General features: G+C 42.2%; 1 protein-coding gene across 1 annotated transcript in view; it reads right to left on the minus strand.

Annotated features, from left to right (window-relative positions):
* LOC140205502 (plakophilin-3-like) overlaps positions 1 to 19,279 on the minus strand; it is a 74,221-nt gene that overhangs the window by 7,355 nt on the left and 47,587 nt on the right. The window contains exons 8-12 of the mRNA XM_072273115.1: positions 11,949 to 12,116; positions 11,188 to 11,367; positions 10,434 to 10,587; positions 5,688 to 5,880; positions 4,258 to 4,342 (exon numbers count right to left, since the gene is read on the minus strand). Coding sequence (XP_072129216.1) covers positions 4,258 to 4,342; positions 5,688 to 5,880; positions 10,434 to 10,587; positions 11,188 to 11,367; positions 11,949 to 12,116 — 780 coding nt within the window. The remainder of the gene's footprint in view (positions 1 to 4,257; positions 4,343 to 5,687; positions 5,881 to 10,433; positions 10,588 to 11,187; positions 11,368 to 11,948; positions 12,117 to 19,279) is intronic.

Raw genomic sequence — 19,279 nt, forward strand, 5'->3', positions numbered from 1 at the left:
TGATGTTCCAGTTTTCAGGGAAATTTGTGTTTGCATTCCAAGGTGTGTGTCTGTTTAACAACATTCCCCAGAGTCCTGCCATTCACTGTGCAAGTCCTGCCCTGCGTTAACTTCTCAAAATGTATCATTTTGCCAACTTAAATTCCATCAGCCAACGTCTGGCCTACTTTTTCCATTTAGGTCTGTATATTGCTATAACCTTAGGCAACATTCTTCAATATCTAGTAATATTTTTGTTATTATCTGCAAACTTACTAATGATGCCAGCTACATTACCACTGAAACAGAAGACACAGTCTCAAACCCTGAAGCACACCTCTGGTCAGACTCTTCCAATCTGAAAAACAGCACTCCTGTACCATCCTCTGCTCCCCATCACCCAGCTAATTTTGTAACTAATTTGGTATTTTATCCTCAGGTTTTCTCGCCTATCATGTAGGACCTTATCAAAGGCCTTGCTGATGTCCATGTAGGTGACACCTACTGCCCTGCCCTCGACAATCCTCTGTCATTTCTTTAAAAATCTCAAATTATATTTGAAAGACAAATTTCCTACACATGCCAAATGCCCTAATTGGTCCCCTTGTGTTTCCAAATGCAAATTAGTCCAGTCCCTCAGAATCCCCTCCAGTAACTTGCCTACCACTGATGTGAGGCTGACTGATCTGTAGTTCCTTGGCTTACTTCTGCAGCCTTTCTGAAATAAAGCCACCACAAAATTCTCTGACAGGGCCCCAGCAATCTCCTCCCTTGCTTCCCATAACATCCCAGTATACACCTGGTTAGACTATGGGGATTTATCCACCTTTATGCATGTCAAGATCCTCAACACTTGCTTCTTTGTTCCTTCTCCTCAGCACATCAGATTCCATGTCCCTCTCCAGGGAAAATACAGATGGAAAGTATTCATTGAAGACCTATTTCCTGTGTTCCATATGTAAATTAACACATTGATTCTTAATGTGTCCTACCTTTTTCCCCCAAACCATCCTTTTGCTTTTAATACGCTTATGGATACTGACAGAATTTCCTTTACCTTGTCTGCCAGGAACATCTCATGGCCCATTTTTGTCTTTCTACTTTCTTTCTTCAGTGTACTCCTACATTTCTTGTACTGTTCAAAGGACTCCCCAGATCCCTGTTTGCTACAGCTAATGTTTTCCTAATACATTTTCCCAACTGAGCCCTTAATACCCTTTGTCACCCAAAGCTCTTTGATCTTTCCCACAGGATCAAAATAAGCAAAATTTGGTTTATCCCCATGCAACTAAATACAGGCATCACAAGTGTCTAATTGGTTACAGTTTTTCCAAAATAAATACATGCCTTCACTTTTCTGAATGGACAATGGACCCAAGTACGCTACCTCACTCCATCTATTTTTCTTTTCTTGCTCCTTTTTGCACTACTTACTTCATTTATATATAGTTCTTATTGCAATTTATAATTTTTTTTTATTATGTATTGCAATAGGCTGTTGCTGCAAAACAACAAATTTTACAACATATGCCAGTGATATCAAACCCATTTCTGATCCTGGTTAGGTCTTTTGTCAAGAAAGAAGCAGAGAGGTTGAAGGCCTTCCTGATGGTGAACGGAAGTTTTTAGGGACTGGGCATTGACTGTGAAAATAAGGTGATCCAACAAGGGAACTGAAAGTTATTGAAGAGATGGCGAGCAGCTGAAGTGCAATGGATGTAGGTTGGTAGGAACTGAATTAAGGGGGACAAAATGGAGTCAAGGTATGCAGATTCAAGTTTAATGGGGAAGGTATAGGCAGAAACAATGCGCTTACCAGGACAGTTCAGCTTGTGAATCTTGGGTGGAAGGTAGAAATGAACAGTGTGGGGTACAGAAACTACGAGGTTGGTGACAATGGACTGGCAATACCAGAGTCGATGAGGTTGGCGATAGTATGGGAGACAATGACATGGTGCTCCTTCACAAGATCCTGTGCTATAGGTAAATAAGAGCAGCGGTCCCCAACCACTGGGCTGCGGACCGGTGCCAGGCCGCAAAGCATGCGCTACCGGGCCGTGAGGAAACGATATGATTTGGCGATAGGAGTCAGCTGCACCTTTCCTCATTCCGTCATGCCCACTGTTGAGCTTGAACGCTCGCGAGGTCATTACCCGCGCGTCATCCACTTCAGTGCGGGAAGGAGATCAACTCTTCGAGCTTGCAAATGACGGCGAGCTGAAAAGTATGTTTGACATAACATCTGTGCCCGCATTCTGGATCAAAGTCAAGGCTAAATATCCTGAGATAGTCATGAAAGCACTAAAAACGTTGCTTCCATTTCCAACATATCTCCGCAATGAATGCAACGAAAACTAAATTGCGGAATAGACTGGACATAAGGAACCCCCTTCGTATATTGTTGTCTCCCATCAACCGTCGATAGGATCGTCTTGTTGCAGAGAAACAAGCCCAGGGCTCCCACTGATTCAGCGATACTGGTGTGTCGCAATGATTTTATATGTTCATACGGGGAAAATACGTGCTGTGTGTTTAATATCCAAATGTTACTTAAAATGTTATGATGCTATTAACATATAATCATATCACCATATAACAATTACAGCACGGAAACAGGCGATCTCTGCCCTTCTAGTCCGTGCCGAACGCTACTCTCACCTAATCCCACCGATCGGCCCTCAGCCCATAAACCCTCCATTCCTTTCCTGTCCATATACCTATCCAAATTTGCTTTAAATGATAATATCAAACCTGCCTCTACCACTTCTACTGGAAATTCTTTCAACACTTTCTTCAAGCTCCCCTGTCCTCCCCTGACAATTGACTTATCACTATATTCATGCAAGGAAAATATGCGCTGTGTGTTTAATATTAAATTCGTTAGATAAACCCTTTTAGAAACAAAATTGAGTGTATTAGCCACTTATCACCTATATTCCGGTTGTGATTAACACCTCCCCCACCCCGAACAGAATCGGCAAAAGCGATTTGTAGAAAAAAAAATCGGCACGTACATGAATGCGCAAGTCACGCATGCACACAGCTTCATGGTCATTGTAGTCTTTCTCTGGGTAAACCCAATATATTTGACTGCTATTCTTGTCCATTGGCAACCCTACCTTCCACCTCCCCTCCTCCCCCCCCGGTCGGCTGGTCTGCAAGAATATTGTCAATATGAAACCGGTCTGCAGTGCAAAAAGGTTTGGGGACCCCTGAATAAGAGTGTCTGAGAGATGCCTTATTCCCTTTCCAGCCTCCTTCTCAGATTTTAGTACCGTTAGGTAATTTTCAAATTCCCATGTGAACTTGATGCTGCTAAGGAGACCTGCCCTTGAGGGCTGACAAGGAGGAGGTATCCAGCTTTCATTATTTAGGCAATTAGGAAATACTTGTTTTCAAAAAGAAACTGAGCTTTCTTCATCGTTTTCACCCTAAAATGGTTTAGGATATTCAAATTTTGCCTTGACACATTCAGGAATGCAGTCCTTTTAAGGAAACTCATTTTATTTTGAACAGATAATGTACTTTTAACTCTTCCACTTAATGTTATTCCATACAATATCTGGGGTAACTGGAATAAAAAAAAGGATTAACGGACCAATGCTGTTTCTGCATCTTAAAATACACCGGGACTTAGAGTAGTGCCATCCACAACACAGCCCATGCATAATTTGTATATCAAGATCAGAATGGTGTTGTGAATTCCACCACTTCATCTCTCTCCCCCACCTTCATGACCCTACAATGATCTGCCTGTTTTTCCAGAAGAAAGAAGCATATAAAGCAGGCAAGTTGTTGATTCTATTGAACATGAACCAATAAAATCAGTTAAGTAGGAATTAATTGATCCGTTGTGCTTCATCACTTACAAATGCAATTCCTGCCACTGAAAATTTTCCGGGTTCGAGTCGTTTGATGCATCACTAAAGAGATTTCATATCTTGAGAAGATTTTGTTTTTTGTGTGTGCTATATGGTTACCCTGCTAGAAGATGCAATGTAGACAGGCTCCACTGTGGCCTTCAGCAGGGAATTAGATAACTAAAGAGTTAAAAAAAAAGGTGTAGCCACAAAATGCGCCAGAGATGAGGATAATTAGTAGAGAGTCATTGGGAAAGGAAAATACACCATCATGGCGGAGGAATGTGGTTTTCTTTCAACTTTGCTGATTGCTGTGCTAGTGTATAGTTATAGATTATCCCTACACAACTTGATTGAAAGGCTGAGTGACCAAACTGGTACTACTGGTTTGGGTATGTCCAATTGCTTTGCTACTTACCGATCTATATTCGCGATGCATGGACTTGTAATACCACATATTTCCCAGAAGGCTAGAAGCAGCTTTTGGAGCTTTCTCAGATTCACTGAAAAGGAAATCAACCTGTCAGCCAAGTTCTGAAAGCCAACATTTATTGGCTCCTACCATTCCTTAGTCTCAAATTTTTGACAAAGTTTACAATGATTTACTTGTATCAAATTAATAGTGACCCTACATTTATAATCATTTAGTCACTAGAACATATAACCACCCCGCAGAAGGAAGTCAATGAATCGTGCGTGATGGTTTCTCAAGTCGAGTGTCAAACTGGCAGCATTACTTATCGCTAGAACTCAACAAGCACCAAGACCTGGCTTGACTGATAGTGAGAGGAACCCTGTCCAAACCTTCCTGTGCTGCTATTGAGATGGCTGCAGTGTAGATGAGGTGATCATCTGCTTCTCTGTTCAGTGTGCATTTGCTAAAGTCTGGAAAAGACGCTACAGGTCGTTGTCACTTAACAGAGCAATCTGATGTATGGGCTGTTTCCAGGATACATACAAAGAAAAGAAGAATGGTATGGTAGTATCTAAATATTATTACAGTGCCAGAGAGCCAGGATTGTACATTCACCCTGTGACCGCATGGATTTCTTCCAACAGTCCAAAAGCATACGACTTAGTAGGTTAACTGGTCAGATGGGTGTAATTGGGCAGCATAGTCTTGGTGGGCCAGGAGGGCATGTTACTGCGATGTATTTATCAATTAATCAATAAATAAATAAGAACTGTTGCAGGAAAATTTATTATGTTTAGTATGTCCTGTTAATCTTCCAGTATTACAAGATGACTGGAAGGAAGAGCTTCCAACTGGTACATTTAGGCTGCAGAAAGGCTAACTAAGGGATGCACAAAGGCTGATGCAAGTGTTTTCTAGAGAAGGACCGCATTCAAGGTCCTGCTGCCACTGACAACGAGGGGCTCTCAGCCACTCAATAGGTGCACTGAGAACCACTCTCAGTGGTAAACAGAATGCATTTGTTTGATGGCATGACTGTAAAGAAAGGTATGTATTGTACTTCATGTTGCTGCTCTAATGTATTAATGATCTAAATTCATCACAACTCTAGCTAAACTCCCTGACAAGCAATTCAGTTGCCGATCAATCAGCCAATACAATAATTGTTTTTTATTAAGGTATACATGATGCTCTTTGACATCAAGACTGAAAATTACACATCTCGCTTTATTTTAGTTCATCACAAGTGCAAATTGCACTTGAACTCTGTACATTGAAATTCAGAAGTGTGATAAATGTGTCCCCCTGAACAAGACACACAAGGTTTGCAATTTTCTCAACCTAACTCCCCATCAAAATTGATATTTTGATTTAAATTTACTGCCAAGAGAAAATTAAAATATAATTTTAACATATGATGTTTATTTACTTACCAATCTCTTCTCTCTTTAATGTTCATGATCTTTCTTAATCCATTACGGTTCACAATTTGTCTGGGTGCTTCAGCAGTCCCGACTACTAGACTGTTGAGTATCATGCAAATATTAGCAGCCACTTCATCCGACGGTGAAGAGTAGTTAATATCCTCTGGTAATTTATTCAGGAGAGGTCCAATGATTTTGATTGCTATAGAAAATACAGTTGATATATTAAAGAACTGTACTTTCTTCCAGCTTAATAATCACTTGTACTCAGATGTACAAGGCACAATTTTGAACCAAGAGAGTCAGGGGTGGAGACCAAGTTTGGTAAACTGGAAATATTACACATTTACTCAAAAAAAGGGTTGAGGGAAAAATCTATTAACTGTAGTCTAGACAAGTTCATGTACAGCAAAAAGTCCTAGAAACTATAATCAGGGATGCAATTAGAATTTACTTGGACATATATTAAAAACAAAGCCACAAATTTGTTAAACTTGCTTTTTTATTTGATGAAAGTAGGTTTGGTGATGGAAATGTGCTTGATGTGGCATATAGTGATTTCTGAAGGGCATTTAATAGGTGCCTCATCATAGGTGTCATCATTATCAAAGCCATGGAATAAAGGGACAGAATGGGCAGCAAATTGGTTAATTAATAGAAGAGAGTGAAAGATGCATTCATCAAAACAGAGAGAGATAAACTTGTTTTAAAGCTGCAGAGTGAAGGCAAATAGAAATGAGGGGATGTTTGTCATGAGCTACAGACCAATGTTGTCAAGATAACAATTACTTTAAAATTGGTAGAGAAACAATTTGAAACATAATAAATTGAAACAAAAGTAGGACCACATCTGTGTATAAAAAAGTGTGGAAAGGACAACCTGAAATTATAAACTTCAACATCAAGTCCCAAGGACTGAAACATGCCTAATGGAAAGATGAGGTAGTTACTCACATGTATGCTGGGCATCATTGGATAAGAATAGAGGAGGCTTAAAACAGAAGTCAGAGTGGATGAGGAACAGAGAATTAATTCACATGCAAATAGAAGCTCAAAGGTCAAAGTCAACCCTTGTAGACTGAATGCAGGAAAGCTTCTGCCAAGCAGTCACCCAATCTCGCATTTGCTTTCTCTAGTGTGGACGAAACCACATTGGTGACCTAAGTTGGAAGTGGAAGTGAAAGTGAACCACTGCTTTACCCTGAAGGGCTGTTTGGGTCCCAGATGGTGGAAAGAAGAGAGATAATGGAGATATATCTCTTCATCCCTGCGTAGAAATGTGCCACGCCAAAGGATATGGATTGTGGAGATGGAAGAGTTAAGTAGGGGCAATGGTCCTTTCAGAATGCTAAAAGTGGATGACATTCCCTGTCAAAGAGGTATCAAGAAAGAGAGGACAGATATGAACTATTACATATGACAGCAGAGTGGAAATTAGCAGCAACTGTACTGTAATTTACATACAAGTGCAGGAAGCACTTCCAAAAAAGGTCCCTTTAGAACAGAGATGAAGAGGGATTTCTTTAGCCAGAGGGTGGTGAATCTGTGGAATTCATTGCCACAGATGGCTGTGAAGGACAAACTACTGGGTATATTTAAAACAGAAGTTGATAGATTGTTGATTAGTAAGGGTGTCATAGGTTACAGGGAGAAATCAAGAAATTGGGGTTTAGAGGGAAAGTAAAAGGTAGAGCAGACTCAATGGGCCGAATGGCCTAATTCTGCTCCTGTTATCAACGTAATATACAAAGGAGACATGAATAGGACAGAACTAAAAACTGCTCCACATAAGGAGACATGAATAGGACAGAACTAAAAACTGTTCCACATATCTACTAAAAGGCAGGAATAGCTCAGGCACATGCAAGTTAGACCATAAAACCATAAGCCAGAAATAGGCCATTCTGCCTATCAAGTCTGCTGCACCATTCCATCATGGCTGATGCCAGACTCCACTCAACCTCATGCACCTGCCTTCTCACCATATCCTTTGATCCCCTGACCGATCAGTATACAATCAACTTCCGCCTTAAATATACACATGGCAGTCTGTGGCAGACCATTCCACAGATTTACTACTCTGCGGTTAAAAGATTCCTCGTTACCTCTGTTCTAAAGGATCGCCCTTCAGTTTTGAGGCTGTGCCCACTAACTCTGGATACCCCTAGCATAGGAAACATCCTCTCCATATCCACCCTATCTAGTCCTTTCAACATTCAGTAGGTTTCAATGAGATCCCCGTGCATTCTTCTAAATTCCAGTGAGTACAGGCCCAAAGCCACCAAACACTCCTCATATGTTAACCCTGTCATTCCCTAAACCATCCTTGTGAACTTCCTCTGGACTCTCTCCAATGACAGCACATCTTTTGTGAGATATGGGACCCAAAACTGTTCACAATACTCCAACTGACTAGTGTCTTATAAAGGCTCAGCATTATCTCCTTGCTTTTATATTCTATTCCTCTTGAAATAAATGACAACATTGCATCTGTCTTCTTTACCACAGACTCAACCTGTAAATTAACCTTCTGGGAGTCTTGCACAAGGACTCCCAAGTCCCTCTGCACTTCTAATGTTTCAGCTTTCTCCCCATTTCGATAATGGTCTGCACTATTGTTCCTTTTACCAAATGCATTATCATACATTTCCCAACACTATATTCCATCTGCCAACTTTTTGCCCATTCTTCCAATGTGTTTAAGTCCTGCTGCAATCGCATTGCTTCCTCAGCACTACCTACCCCTCCACCTATCTTCGCATCATCTGCAAATTTTGCCACAAAGCCATTAATTCCATTTTCTAAATAATTGACAAACAACTTGAAAAGCAGTGGTCTCAAAACTGTCCCGAGGAACACCACTAGCCACCAGCAGCCAACCTGAAAAGGTACCTTTTATTCACACTCGCTGCATCCTGCCTGTCAGCCAATCTGCTATCTTTGCCAGTATCTTTCCTGTAATGCAATAAGATTTTATCTTGTCAAGCAGCCTCATGTATGGCACCTTATCAAACACCTTCTGAAAATCCAAGTAAGTGACATCCACTATCTCTCCTTTGTCCACCCTGCTTGTTACTTTCCTGAAGAACTCCAACAAATTTGTCAGGCAAGATTTCCCTTTACAGAAACCATGCTGACTTTAATTTATTTTATCATTAGTCTCCAAGTACCTTGAAACCTCATTCTTATAATAGACTCCAACACTTTCCAAACCACTGAGGTTAGGCTAACTACCCTATAATCTCCTTTCTTTTGCCTTCCTCCCTTCTTAAAGAGTGGAGTTACATTTGCAATCTTCTACTCCTCCAGGACCATGTCAGAATCAAGTGATTCTTGAAAGATCATGACCAATGACCAAGCTCCCATAGCTAAAGCCTTGAAAGTGAGTGGAGTTAAAGAAGTTTTCAATGCAAGAATGAGTTCAGCCAGCTAAAGGCGAGTGGCTGTGTTAAAAGTATACTGCTTAGGTTTCCATTCAATGGAAAGGTCATAGTCCTGGGGATTATCCTGGCACTGTCCCTTCATTGGATGGATGGAACAGTCTATTTTCTCAGTTCTCTTAAAGGACCAACACAGCCCATTGTAAACCTCTGGGCTTACTGCTTTGATAATACTTTCAGGTAACTACTCCTTCACTGTAAACTTTCTTTTCCAGATGTGCAAGGACTTTGCTTTCAATTTACTGTGTTTCAAATTGTTTGTATTTAAAAAAAAGTTGGAACAGAATGATGAAATTATATATGTTGATAATTCTGCACTTATCACAGCCAATCCCCCACTTTCACAAATTTAAACAATGTCTTTTTCAGTTCCAGGGAAGTATCCCTGACCTAATTCTGTTTCTCTGTCTTCTGATGTTATCAGCATTCTGTTCGTGAATATTTTGCAGTGGTTCTTCAGCAATCAGTTTCAAGGTTGTTTTTCAGACTAGATGGAAATGTGCAGGGAGGCTCCACAGGAATTATAACTAGCACTACGGCTTCTGAAGCATTTATTGTATACTTGGGTGTACAGTACCACAATTTCCAAACTTGGCACAAAATGTCCAAATGTCATGAACGGTGAGGAGGATATTAAGGAAACGAGGGCAGGTGGAAGGAGTGCATGGAATTTAATGGCAAGAACTTAAAAGTGCATTCATGTTATACAAATAAGTGGGGACAATTTAAACGGGCTATAAGAACAAAGATTACCTGTTCATTCTTTGTTAATAACATGGTTTAAAAAAATCATACAAGATCTAAGCAGTAGGGAAGCACTGAGTACAAAGGGTAAGAAAATCAAAATGACCCTTTGTAAAAGACTGGGTCACCAATAACAGGGGACGGAGGGGAGGTGGAGAAGGGAAGCAGTGGGGAGTGGTCACTTCCATTGCCAGAAGGGTTGTGAACTAGTGGAATAAATGAATTTAAAAAACAATGATTCAGGTTCCACCCCCGCCAAATAAAGTAACTGCTTCTTGCCTGCAATACTCTGCTAGGAATAAAAGTGCAGGCAGATTCATTAGCTGTATTTAAAAGGGGCAATGGACAGGTACAGTACATGATAAGAAAGAATTGGCAGACATGTTTGGAAAGCACAGACAAGCAGGACCCTTTGCACTGTACAAGGAAACTTCTGTGAAAAGAGCTGAAATACAGATGTAGCCAGATTTTTTTTTCCTTGTTTTGCCTCAGAAGAATATGACGACCAGTTATCACTCTTATTTACACAAATAGAATAAACAAGTTTCAATCCAAGGCTGCAGTTACTCACAGACATCTTCCTTGTTCTTTGCATGTATGGTAAGATTTCGAAGTAGGCCAGTCAAGGATTTTAATATGTTATTGTTACTGTTCTTCAAAAGGTCAATAAGCGTGAACAATGTTCGGTCTTGATCCATTGTTATCCGACTTATCACAGAAGCCCACTAAAAATTCAGAGGTATAAAGTTAGGCACAATTCTGAACCAGAAATCCAGGATCCTCTGGAAATTGAAGTTACCAATATTCTCTTATTGTAATAGGCATCTTGTCCGATAAAGTACACTGTCCTTTGTAAAACTGACAAGGAACCATTTAACTCCCTTATTTTCCAGACCTTGCTACGCTGTTACATAAAGAGACAGCACTCAATATCCCGAATCCTGCAATCAGTGGGCCAAACCACAAAATCAACAGAAAGATGGCTTACAGGAAATTCAAGAACTGCTGTTGAGCCCACTGTGGTGAGGATTAAATTCTCCCCATTGCAGAGTTATCACCCACATCACTGCTCCAATAGTGATTCAGATGGGCACATGCCTCTGCTGTCCAGTACCAGGACATGCCATACACAGCCAGGTTTCATTAAGTAGTACAGAATAGTGAAACGGAAGAGAAACCATGCCCACAACACATGCCTCCCACACATGGTGTGGCCAAACCCAGTAATAAATTATGAGGAGCTAAATGGGAACACTTGTCTTATATACAGTATGTTTCAGCTTAGCCAACTTTTAAATGTATAAGCTACAAGGATGTTCCCTTACCCGACCGTCTCCTGCTGTAATATTCTGCAGAGCTCCCAAGGCAGCTTCAGTTGTCTGCTGGCTGTGCTGACTATTCTCCAAGAGTTTGCTGTACATTTTCACTATGGCCGGGTTCCACAGCCACTCAATTCCTTTTGGATTTTTTGATACTTCAGAAAATATTGCCGTGTCTGTATTGATCTAAGAAAATAAAGTTACATATAGATGTGCACATACGTATATGTTTTGGTTCTAACTTAATGCAACATTTAGCCAGAAATTTTGTTGTTAGTTAGAACTAGCAAAGTTTTTTTTTTGCACCCCCATCTCATCACGGGCAGAAAGAGCAGAGAATTATTGAAAGATGGAAAAGGCTAGTGCATGTCAAATAGTTCCTCCAGGAAGACTGCAACCATGTCATAAGGTTTGCAGGCTTGCATGCCTCAATGACCCAGAAAACTGAATTGAATTGACTTTATTGCTTAGAGCTACGTTGGCTGGAGCCAGGGCCTTGTGCTTTGGCTCTTGGTAGGGTCATCCATGCCCAACAGGTCAAAGGGTAGAGGCCAGACTAAGAATGGTCCACTGTTCCTCCAGATTCAGGGTTCAGATCAGGGCCTACAACCCTAAGAGGTCAAAAAACAATTGTTATGGAAACAGCAATGAAGAATCCTTCTCTCCAGAGATGGAGGACCTACAGTGTTGCCCCATACGGCAGTGGTAGGCCAGTAAGTAGGCCAAATAGTTGCACGACCTTCAGAAGAGAAATACAACTCTCTCACCTCTTTAGCTTTCCGACTCTGAGGTGTGAAACATCCCACAATATCGCCATTCTTTTCATTTCTGTCATTCCTGCCAGGACCCTCCAATCGGTCCTGGTAATATGCTGGGATTTCTTCATATAGGCGATAGGACAAGTTACGCAGAACACAGGCTGAATTCTCCAAGCCCTATCAAAGAGAAAAGACAATATAAAATAATATTACACTAAGGCTTGTTGTGATACAGCATAACAAAATCTACAATGCCAAATGTAGCTGGAAACAGGGTTTTAGCTTGTTAACATCTGTTTTTTCTCAGCACCCCCACTAGTTATCTATGTTTACACATGAAGAGCAAGGTCTTCCACAACATTATTAATCACTTATCAGAAGGTAATCGCTGCCTTCTGGAGTGAAGTGAAACAGTTCGGGTTAATGATGCTACTGGGAGCCTCTGCCCACCCACCTCCCCCCACAGTGAAGAAAACCCCTGCTCAGTGTTATAGTTCTCACTGTCCAGCCAAGCAAATTCTGCCTGGGAGATTACAACAACTATACCGTTTGGCTATGTTTCTAGCCTGGATGCAAATGATTAACAGGCAAATTGGAATGAAGTTAAGGGTATGTCTCCATGAGGTACTCTAAGAGCACACATGCAAACTCCAGAGTGAATAATAAATGATGCAAAGTTGAGAAGTCATGTGTGGGGAAATTAGGTTTTCCTTAAATTTTCACACACCACAATAACCACTAAAGACAAATTAAGTATTTGCACAAACCGTAAACATGGCAAATATAATTTTGTCATAACTGCAAGAATGCACAGGGCAATAGAGGCAAAAAAGTCCTCTCATAAAGGTGACTGAGAAATTACGACTGAAATCGTTCCACAAGCTAGGAATGTATTTAACAAAGGATGATGGCTGTGGTTATTGAAGAACAACACTGCCTGAGCTCCACAGAGCTCTGTTCCCAGATTAACTGGCTTATCAATGACCTCCTTGATCACAAGGTCAGAAGTAGGAATGCCTGTGAAATTCCATTGCTGCTCTTTAAATAGTGAAACAATCCATGCACTCACGCAGAACAACCTGACATTTGGGCTGATTAATGGTTGAAAAGAGCACATCACATGACTGCGAGACCAGCACTAAGAATTTAACCGCCTCCCTAGGATGCTCAACCTCAATAATTCAATCATGAACATTCTGCAAGTCATAACTAACCAATAACTTTAACTGAATCAGCCACTCAAATACAAGAACACAAAAACCGAATATTTTCCACTCAGCAACCTGCTTCCTGATTCACCAAGCCTCTCCTCTTCCGACAAAGCACGTTAGGCGAGTTCTAAAATATTGTCCATACTGAAACAAATGCCACTCAACCATCCTCCAGTAGTTCAATACTATATAGGAGAAAAATTAAGCAAGTTGCTCGGCACCATGGTGGATTAGTGCGAACTCCAGGTGTTGGAGTTCGAAGTTCAATTCCGGCGTCCTCCGTAAGAAGGTTTGCAAGTTCTTCCTGTGAAGATTGTGGGTTTCCTCTGGGTACTCCAGTTTCCTCCCATGGTCCAAAGACGTAACAGGTGAAAGACAAAGACAGGCAAGTAAATTGGTCATTGTAAACTGACCAGTGATTGGGCTAGGATTGAATTGGTGGGTTGCTGGATGCCATAGCTCAGTGAGCAGGAAAGGCCTGTCCTTTATTTATTAATAAAATAAGTTCAAAGGATCAGCCAGCATCTACGGAGGGAAATGGACAGTTAACCACTTGGGTCAAGACCCTTCACCTGCGCAGAATGGAAGGGGCGGAGCAAGAACTATCAAGCTCTTGGATTGATTCCTATGAGGAGGAGTAACGAGCAGGTGAGAGTGTAAATTTTAAACAGAGGCTGGGAGTTGACAAAGGACTGAAGATGATGGAAACCTCCCTCTCCTATTGGTACTCTCCCTACCACCCTTAATTAATTCCACAATCCACCTTCTCTCTCCTATCCAGGGCAAGATAAGCACTGACTGGATAGTCAATCACTCCATCAACAGACAGAATCCTAGAAAATTACAGCATAGAAATAGGCCCTTGAGCCCACAGAGAAGATGCTGAATTGTTTAAACTGCCTAGCCTCATCAACCTGCACCTTGACCATAGCTAACCATACCCCTACAATCCAAGACCCTACCCAAACATCTCAAACACTGAAATCGAGCTTACATGCACCACCTGCTCCGGCAGCTCATTCCACACTCTCATGACCCTCTGCATGAAGAAGTTTCCCTTCATTATCCTCTTAGACTTATCGTGCCACTTCTAAGATGTACGAAGGCAGATGGACAAGGCATTTCAAAAGCATTTCAGAAATGCTTAGGTTCTAGTACTTTAAGCATTTAGGTCAAGCAGCAGGCGAATGGAAAAAGCAATATCTGCATAATCTCTGAAAGTCACACACCACACTGACCCAAGAAATTTTGTTGAATGTTTACAAGATCACAATCTTGTAATTCCCTATCCAAAAGAAATATACAGCAGTCCAAATACAATCCTAAAATCAGCTCCTAGATTTCAAAAATATACACTGACTTTTTTTTTTATGAACCTCTTGTACCCAAGAAAGTGATCACTGAGTGCATGTTTATAGTCTTCTGCTACTATTGCCCATCCACTTCAAGGTTTGACATATGCATTCAGAGATGCTCTTCTGGACACCACTGTTGTAAAGCATGGTTATTTGAGTTACTGTCTCTGTCCTGTCAACTTGAAACAGTCTGGCCATACTCCTCTGACCTTTTCCATTAACAAAACCTTTTCATCCACAGAACTGCCACTCACTGGATATTTTTTTTTAAACTTTTGCACCATTCTCTGTAAACTCTAGAAGAAATTAAATATGGAAGAAAACATCGGACTTAAATAGGTCAAGGACAGTGGAATTAGACAAACCAGATATCTTTTTGTTCTTCCACAAACAATAGAAAATCTACAAATGCTGGAAATCCAAGTAACACACACAAAATGCTGAAGGAACTCAGCAGGCCAGGGAGCATCTATGGAAAAGAGTAAACAGTTGACATTTCAGGCTGAGACCATTCATCAGGACTGGATGAAAAAAAAAATGGTTATGTGCCTGGGTGAGTACACAGTCGAAGAGTTGGAAGACAACAGAGATCACATGAGAGGAGGCTGTGAGAGGTTTCACTGAACTGCCAAAGAGAAAATTTAAACTTCTTCAGGGTAGGCAACTGTGGAAGAGGCTTGGCTGTGTAGCAGCCCAATCATAAACAAGAGAAAATCTGCAGATGCTGGAAATCACAGTAAACACACATAAAATGCTGGAGGAACTCAGCAGGCCAGGCAGCACCTATAGAAAAGAGTACAATTGATGTTTTGGGCCGAGAACCTTCTCCAGTCCTGATAAAGGGTCTCAGCCCGAAACATCGACTGTACTCTTTTCCATAGATGTTACCTGACCTGCTGAGCTCCTCCAGAATTTTGTGTGTTGCTCGTCTTTTTGTTCTTGCCATGTGGTTGAAGAAATGGAGGCTGCCATTTTGTGAAGCTGCTCTGTAATCTCCATTTTGTGAGCTGTCTTGTGAACTGTTGTTCTCAGCAAAAGCTTTGTCAAACTATTTTAAAAATGGACACAGCAATGCTCCTGGTAATCTGCTAAACTAGAGATTATTTCCAAAAAATGAAGTTAATTGTACAATAGAACTTGCAGGTTTATGAATAGGGTGTCTGGCCTGAGAAACTTGACCCTAGTAGTAGCCTGCTGATACAAAACAGTCATTAATTACAAGTTGTCACTTGCAAAAGAGTAATAAATCGATGCTGCTTGGACTGGAAACAATGGGAATCTGATACATATAAACCAGATAGGTTAGAGATCGAAACACAACATTTGAACTGATAAAGAAAGAGTATAAGAACGAAGGGTTTCAAATGTAAAAGTGATGAAAACTCTGAAGGGTAACTATTGCAAAGAAGATCCCTGATGCCAGGGGCTGAGAGTAGATGGATCAATTGTATGGCCAATGGGTGATCTCTTATTTTGGTCAGGTACAGGACTGACGGCAGGTTGTTCAATCTTAGGCACCTGCAGGCAGTTACAAAGGTGCGAGAGACTGTCATCAGAGAACGCCAGCACGGAGCAGGAGATGCAGAGTGAAAAAGATTGCTTCTCACAAGCCTGCGACAACTTCGGTCTCACTATCAGCATCAAAAAGACCGAAGTTATGTACCAGCCTGCCCCAGGAAAGCCATACCAGGAGCCGCGCATCACGGTGAAGGGCCAGAGCCTCCAGGCAGTCGACAACTTCACCTACCTGGGCAGCATACTCTCTCGCGCAGTGAACATAGATGCTGAGGTCAACAACAGGATTGCTAAAGCCAGCGCCGCCTTTGGGAGACTCCGTGAGAACGTCTGGGAGCGGAGCGGACTCAGCCTTACCACCAAGCTGAAGGCCTACTGTGCAGTGGTCCTTACCACCCTCCTTTACGCCAGCGAGACCTGGACTGTCTACAGCAGACACGCCAAACAGCTCAACCACTTTCACCTGAGCTGTCTCCGCAGACTCCTCCACATCCGGTGGCAGGACAAAGTCCCCGACACGGAAATCCTGGAACGAGCTGGGCTCTGCAGCGTCTACACCCTCCTGCTGAAAGCCCAAGCCAGGTGGGCTGGACATGTGGTCAGAATGCCAGACAGCTGATTGCCTAAGCAGCTGCTGTACGGAGAATTGTGTCAGGGCAAGCGCTCAGTCGGGGGGCAGAAGAAACGTTACAAAGACTGCCTCAAAGCGTCCCTCAAAGGCCTGGGTGTCGACATCAACACGTGGGAGACGCTTGCCCTCGACCGTCCAGCTTGGCGCAGCAAGATCACCACAGGAGCCCGTGCAACTGAAGTCAGGCGCATCATCGAAGTGCAACGAAAGCATGCTGTGCACAAGGTCCGAGCAGCATCCACTGCCACGACAGCACCCACCCACTTGTGTCCCACATGTGGGCGAGCCTTCAGGGCCCGGATTGGCCTCATCAGTCACCTCCGAACCCACAGCAACCAATCTCCCATTTGACTTTGAAGCCATGGTCGTCTTCGACTACGAAGGACGAACAACAACATTTTGGTTTTATAAATTGGAGGAGTGGTCTGAGTGAGTATTGGTGCAGGGATAAACAGCAGAATTCATCTTTTAAGTTGTTAGCCTGGGGTCAACACAGTTATGTTGATGTTTGGGCAGAAATGATAATGTGCACACTTGGATTAATTAAGAGTTATGTCGTGAATTGCCTAGCCTAGACCAGTTGATGATCGGTCAATAGATTTTGGTGTCCTGGGGTGTGCTTGAAAAGAAAGAAGAGGCCTGGGACTTCATTTTGAGTTGAACGGCCTACTAGGTTAGGATATTAAAATGGGAAAAGGAAAAGCCAAGAAGAACCCAGGAGATTTGGAGGACTGGAGGGTTCATTTTCATTGTTATTACTAAGGAAATGACCTGACTATGAACAGTAGATAGGAAAGGTTGAGAGCGGAGGGTCGGGGTCCTGGGGGATGCATTGCAGAGAGCAGTTAGTGAAAAGAAATCAAAGAAATTACAAGGGATTTTAAAAAACTGTTATAATGGGATGTATGCTGCAAGATCAAATTGATATGGAGAAAGCAAAACAGAAACCGGCAGAGGAATTGTGTAAGTGCAGGGAAGAGTTGGAGAGAGGAAGAAAGGAAAATTGATGGAGCAGGGTCAGTTGAATTTGATCCACTGGTCAATTTCAGGCTCAGTGTGAATGACTGACAAGAGAAAAGTAAAGAACAATGTAAAAGGGTGAATATTGAAGTAGAAAAATGGAAAAGTAGTGTCAGGGTTTACAGTCTGCAATGAACATTGTATAAAAATCAGCAGCTGAGGAAAAAAAGTGCTGATCACACCAAGTGTATAAAACAGATCAAAAAACTACCCAGTCAACTCTCAGCTCAGAGAGTTAACTTTGCAGCTTTTGGTGCGAGGATGACGATGATGGAGATGTTGATTGGCGTACGAGGTGACGCACTATAATAGTGAGGATGATTGGGGGGGTGGCTTGCCTCCCTATGGATTTTTTCAAGAGGAGTGAAGCCTTCAACACCCACTGCCTCAGTGGTGCCAACAATAACAGGGGGCACCGGAAACAGGGGTACTGATTGTGTCACTATTCTATCCCTTTTGACGTAGCCCAATTAAGTGCTATAGCTACAAATATACCCAAGTGTTGGCTGGGAGGCGATTCTCGATCCTTTCCAGTGCATGCAGCAGCACAGGATAATCCAGTTCAGATAAAGTAGAGAAGAAGTTAACCCTTCTGTGACTAACTTCAGTGTTACCCTCAGCCCCGCTGGAGGAACAGGCATAAAGCCCGATTTACAGAAAGCTAGATTAGAAGCAGAAGGGACTTAGAGATGACCTGGTGGAGACACGTGCAGACAGCAGAAGGGGAGGACCCCTCTGCATTTGCGATGAAATTGTTGACCATTCCCGCTGCCACCCCCCCCCCCCCAAGTGTTTATGCTCTCACTTTAGCCAGTGGAACTTGACTTAACGACAGAGTAGTAACTGGCTGAGGACCTTGATATCACTCGGTACTAAGGAGAACAGAAGAGTGGGTGAAATGTTTGATCCCAAACAAGTCCTAAGAAGGATGATATGAGTATGCGGAGAAAAATACCAAGGATAAGGGGAAACAGGGTCCTATAATGGCCACTGAAAAGAAACCAGATGTGCAGGGGAAAAATAAGGGAGACAGGGTTACTATTGGGGTATGCCGCCATCACACTCAATAGCACCACCTATTAGAGGGGGATGTAATTGGAATGCCTACGTTCACCCCGTTGTGAATACCAGATCCCCAGGGAAATGTTCCAAATTGCAGACATGAAGGCCATTTTGCCAGGGACTGCCCACAACCCAGACAGACTGGGAATGGGCAAGCTCCATTGCCACTGGCATGTCAACCATATTACCCACAATGTAACCTCCAATGTAATGTGGCAGATGAAAAGCCACAACTGCATTCAGAGTTACCTACGGGGACTCCAAGTACACAATGACAGTGTCAGGCCTCACATAAGTGGGAGTGCACTGCAAAGTAGGGTGGTGTGGCTAGACTCTGTAGAAGCTAGCGTAGGAGGCTGCCCTATAAAATTTCTTAGGGATACAGGAGGCTCTTGAACAATACTAATCCCATCCATATTCAATGCACCAAGCTAGGAAATACAAGATACCTTTTTTAAAAAAAAACAGATTTACTGGACATTCACAGGTAGGGGAGTTAACTACATCACTGAACATAAAGTTGGGACAACAGTGTGCCCCACTCCA

This window comes from Mobula birostris, chromosome 11, assembly GCF_030028105.1.
Source record: "Mobula birostris isolate sMobBir1 chromosome 11, sMobBir1.hap1, whole genome shotgun sequence".
NCBI lineage: Eukaryota > Metazoa > Chordata > Chondrichthyes > Myliobatiformes > Myliobatidae > Mobula > Mobula birostris.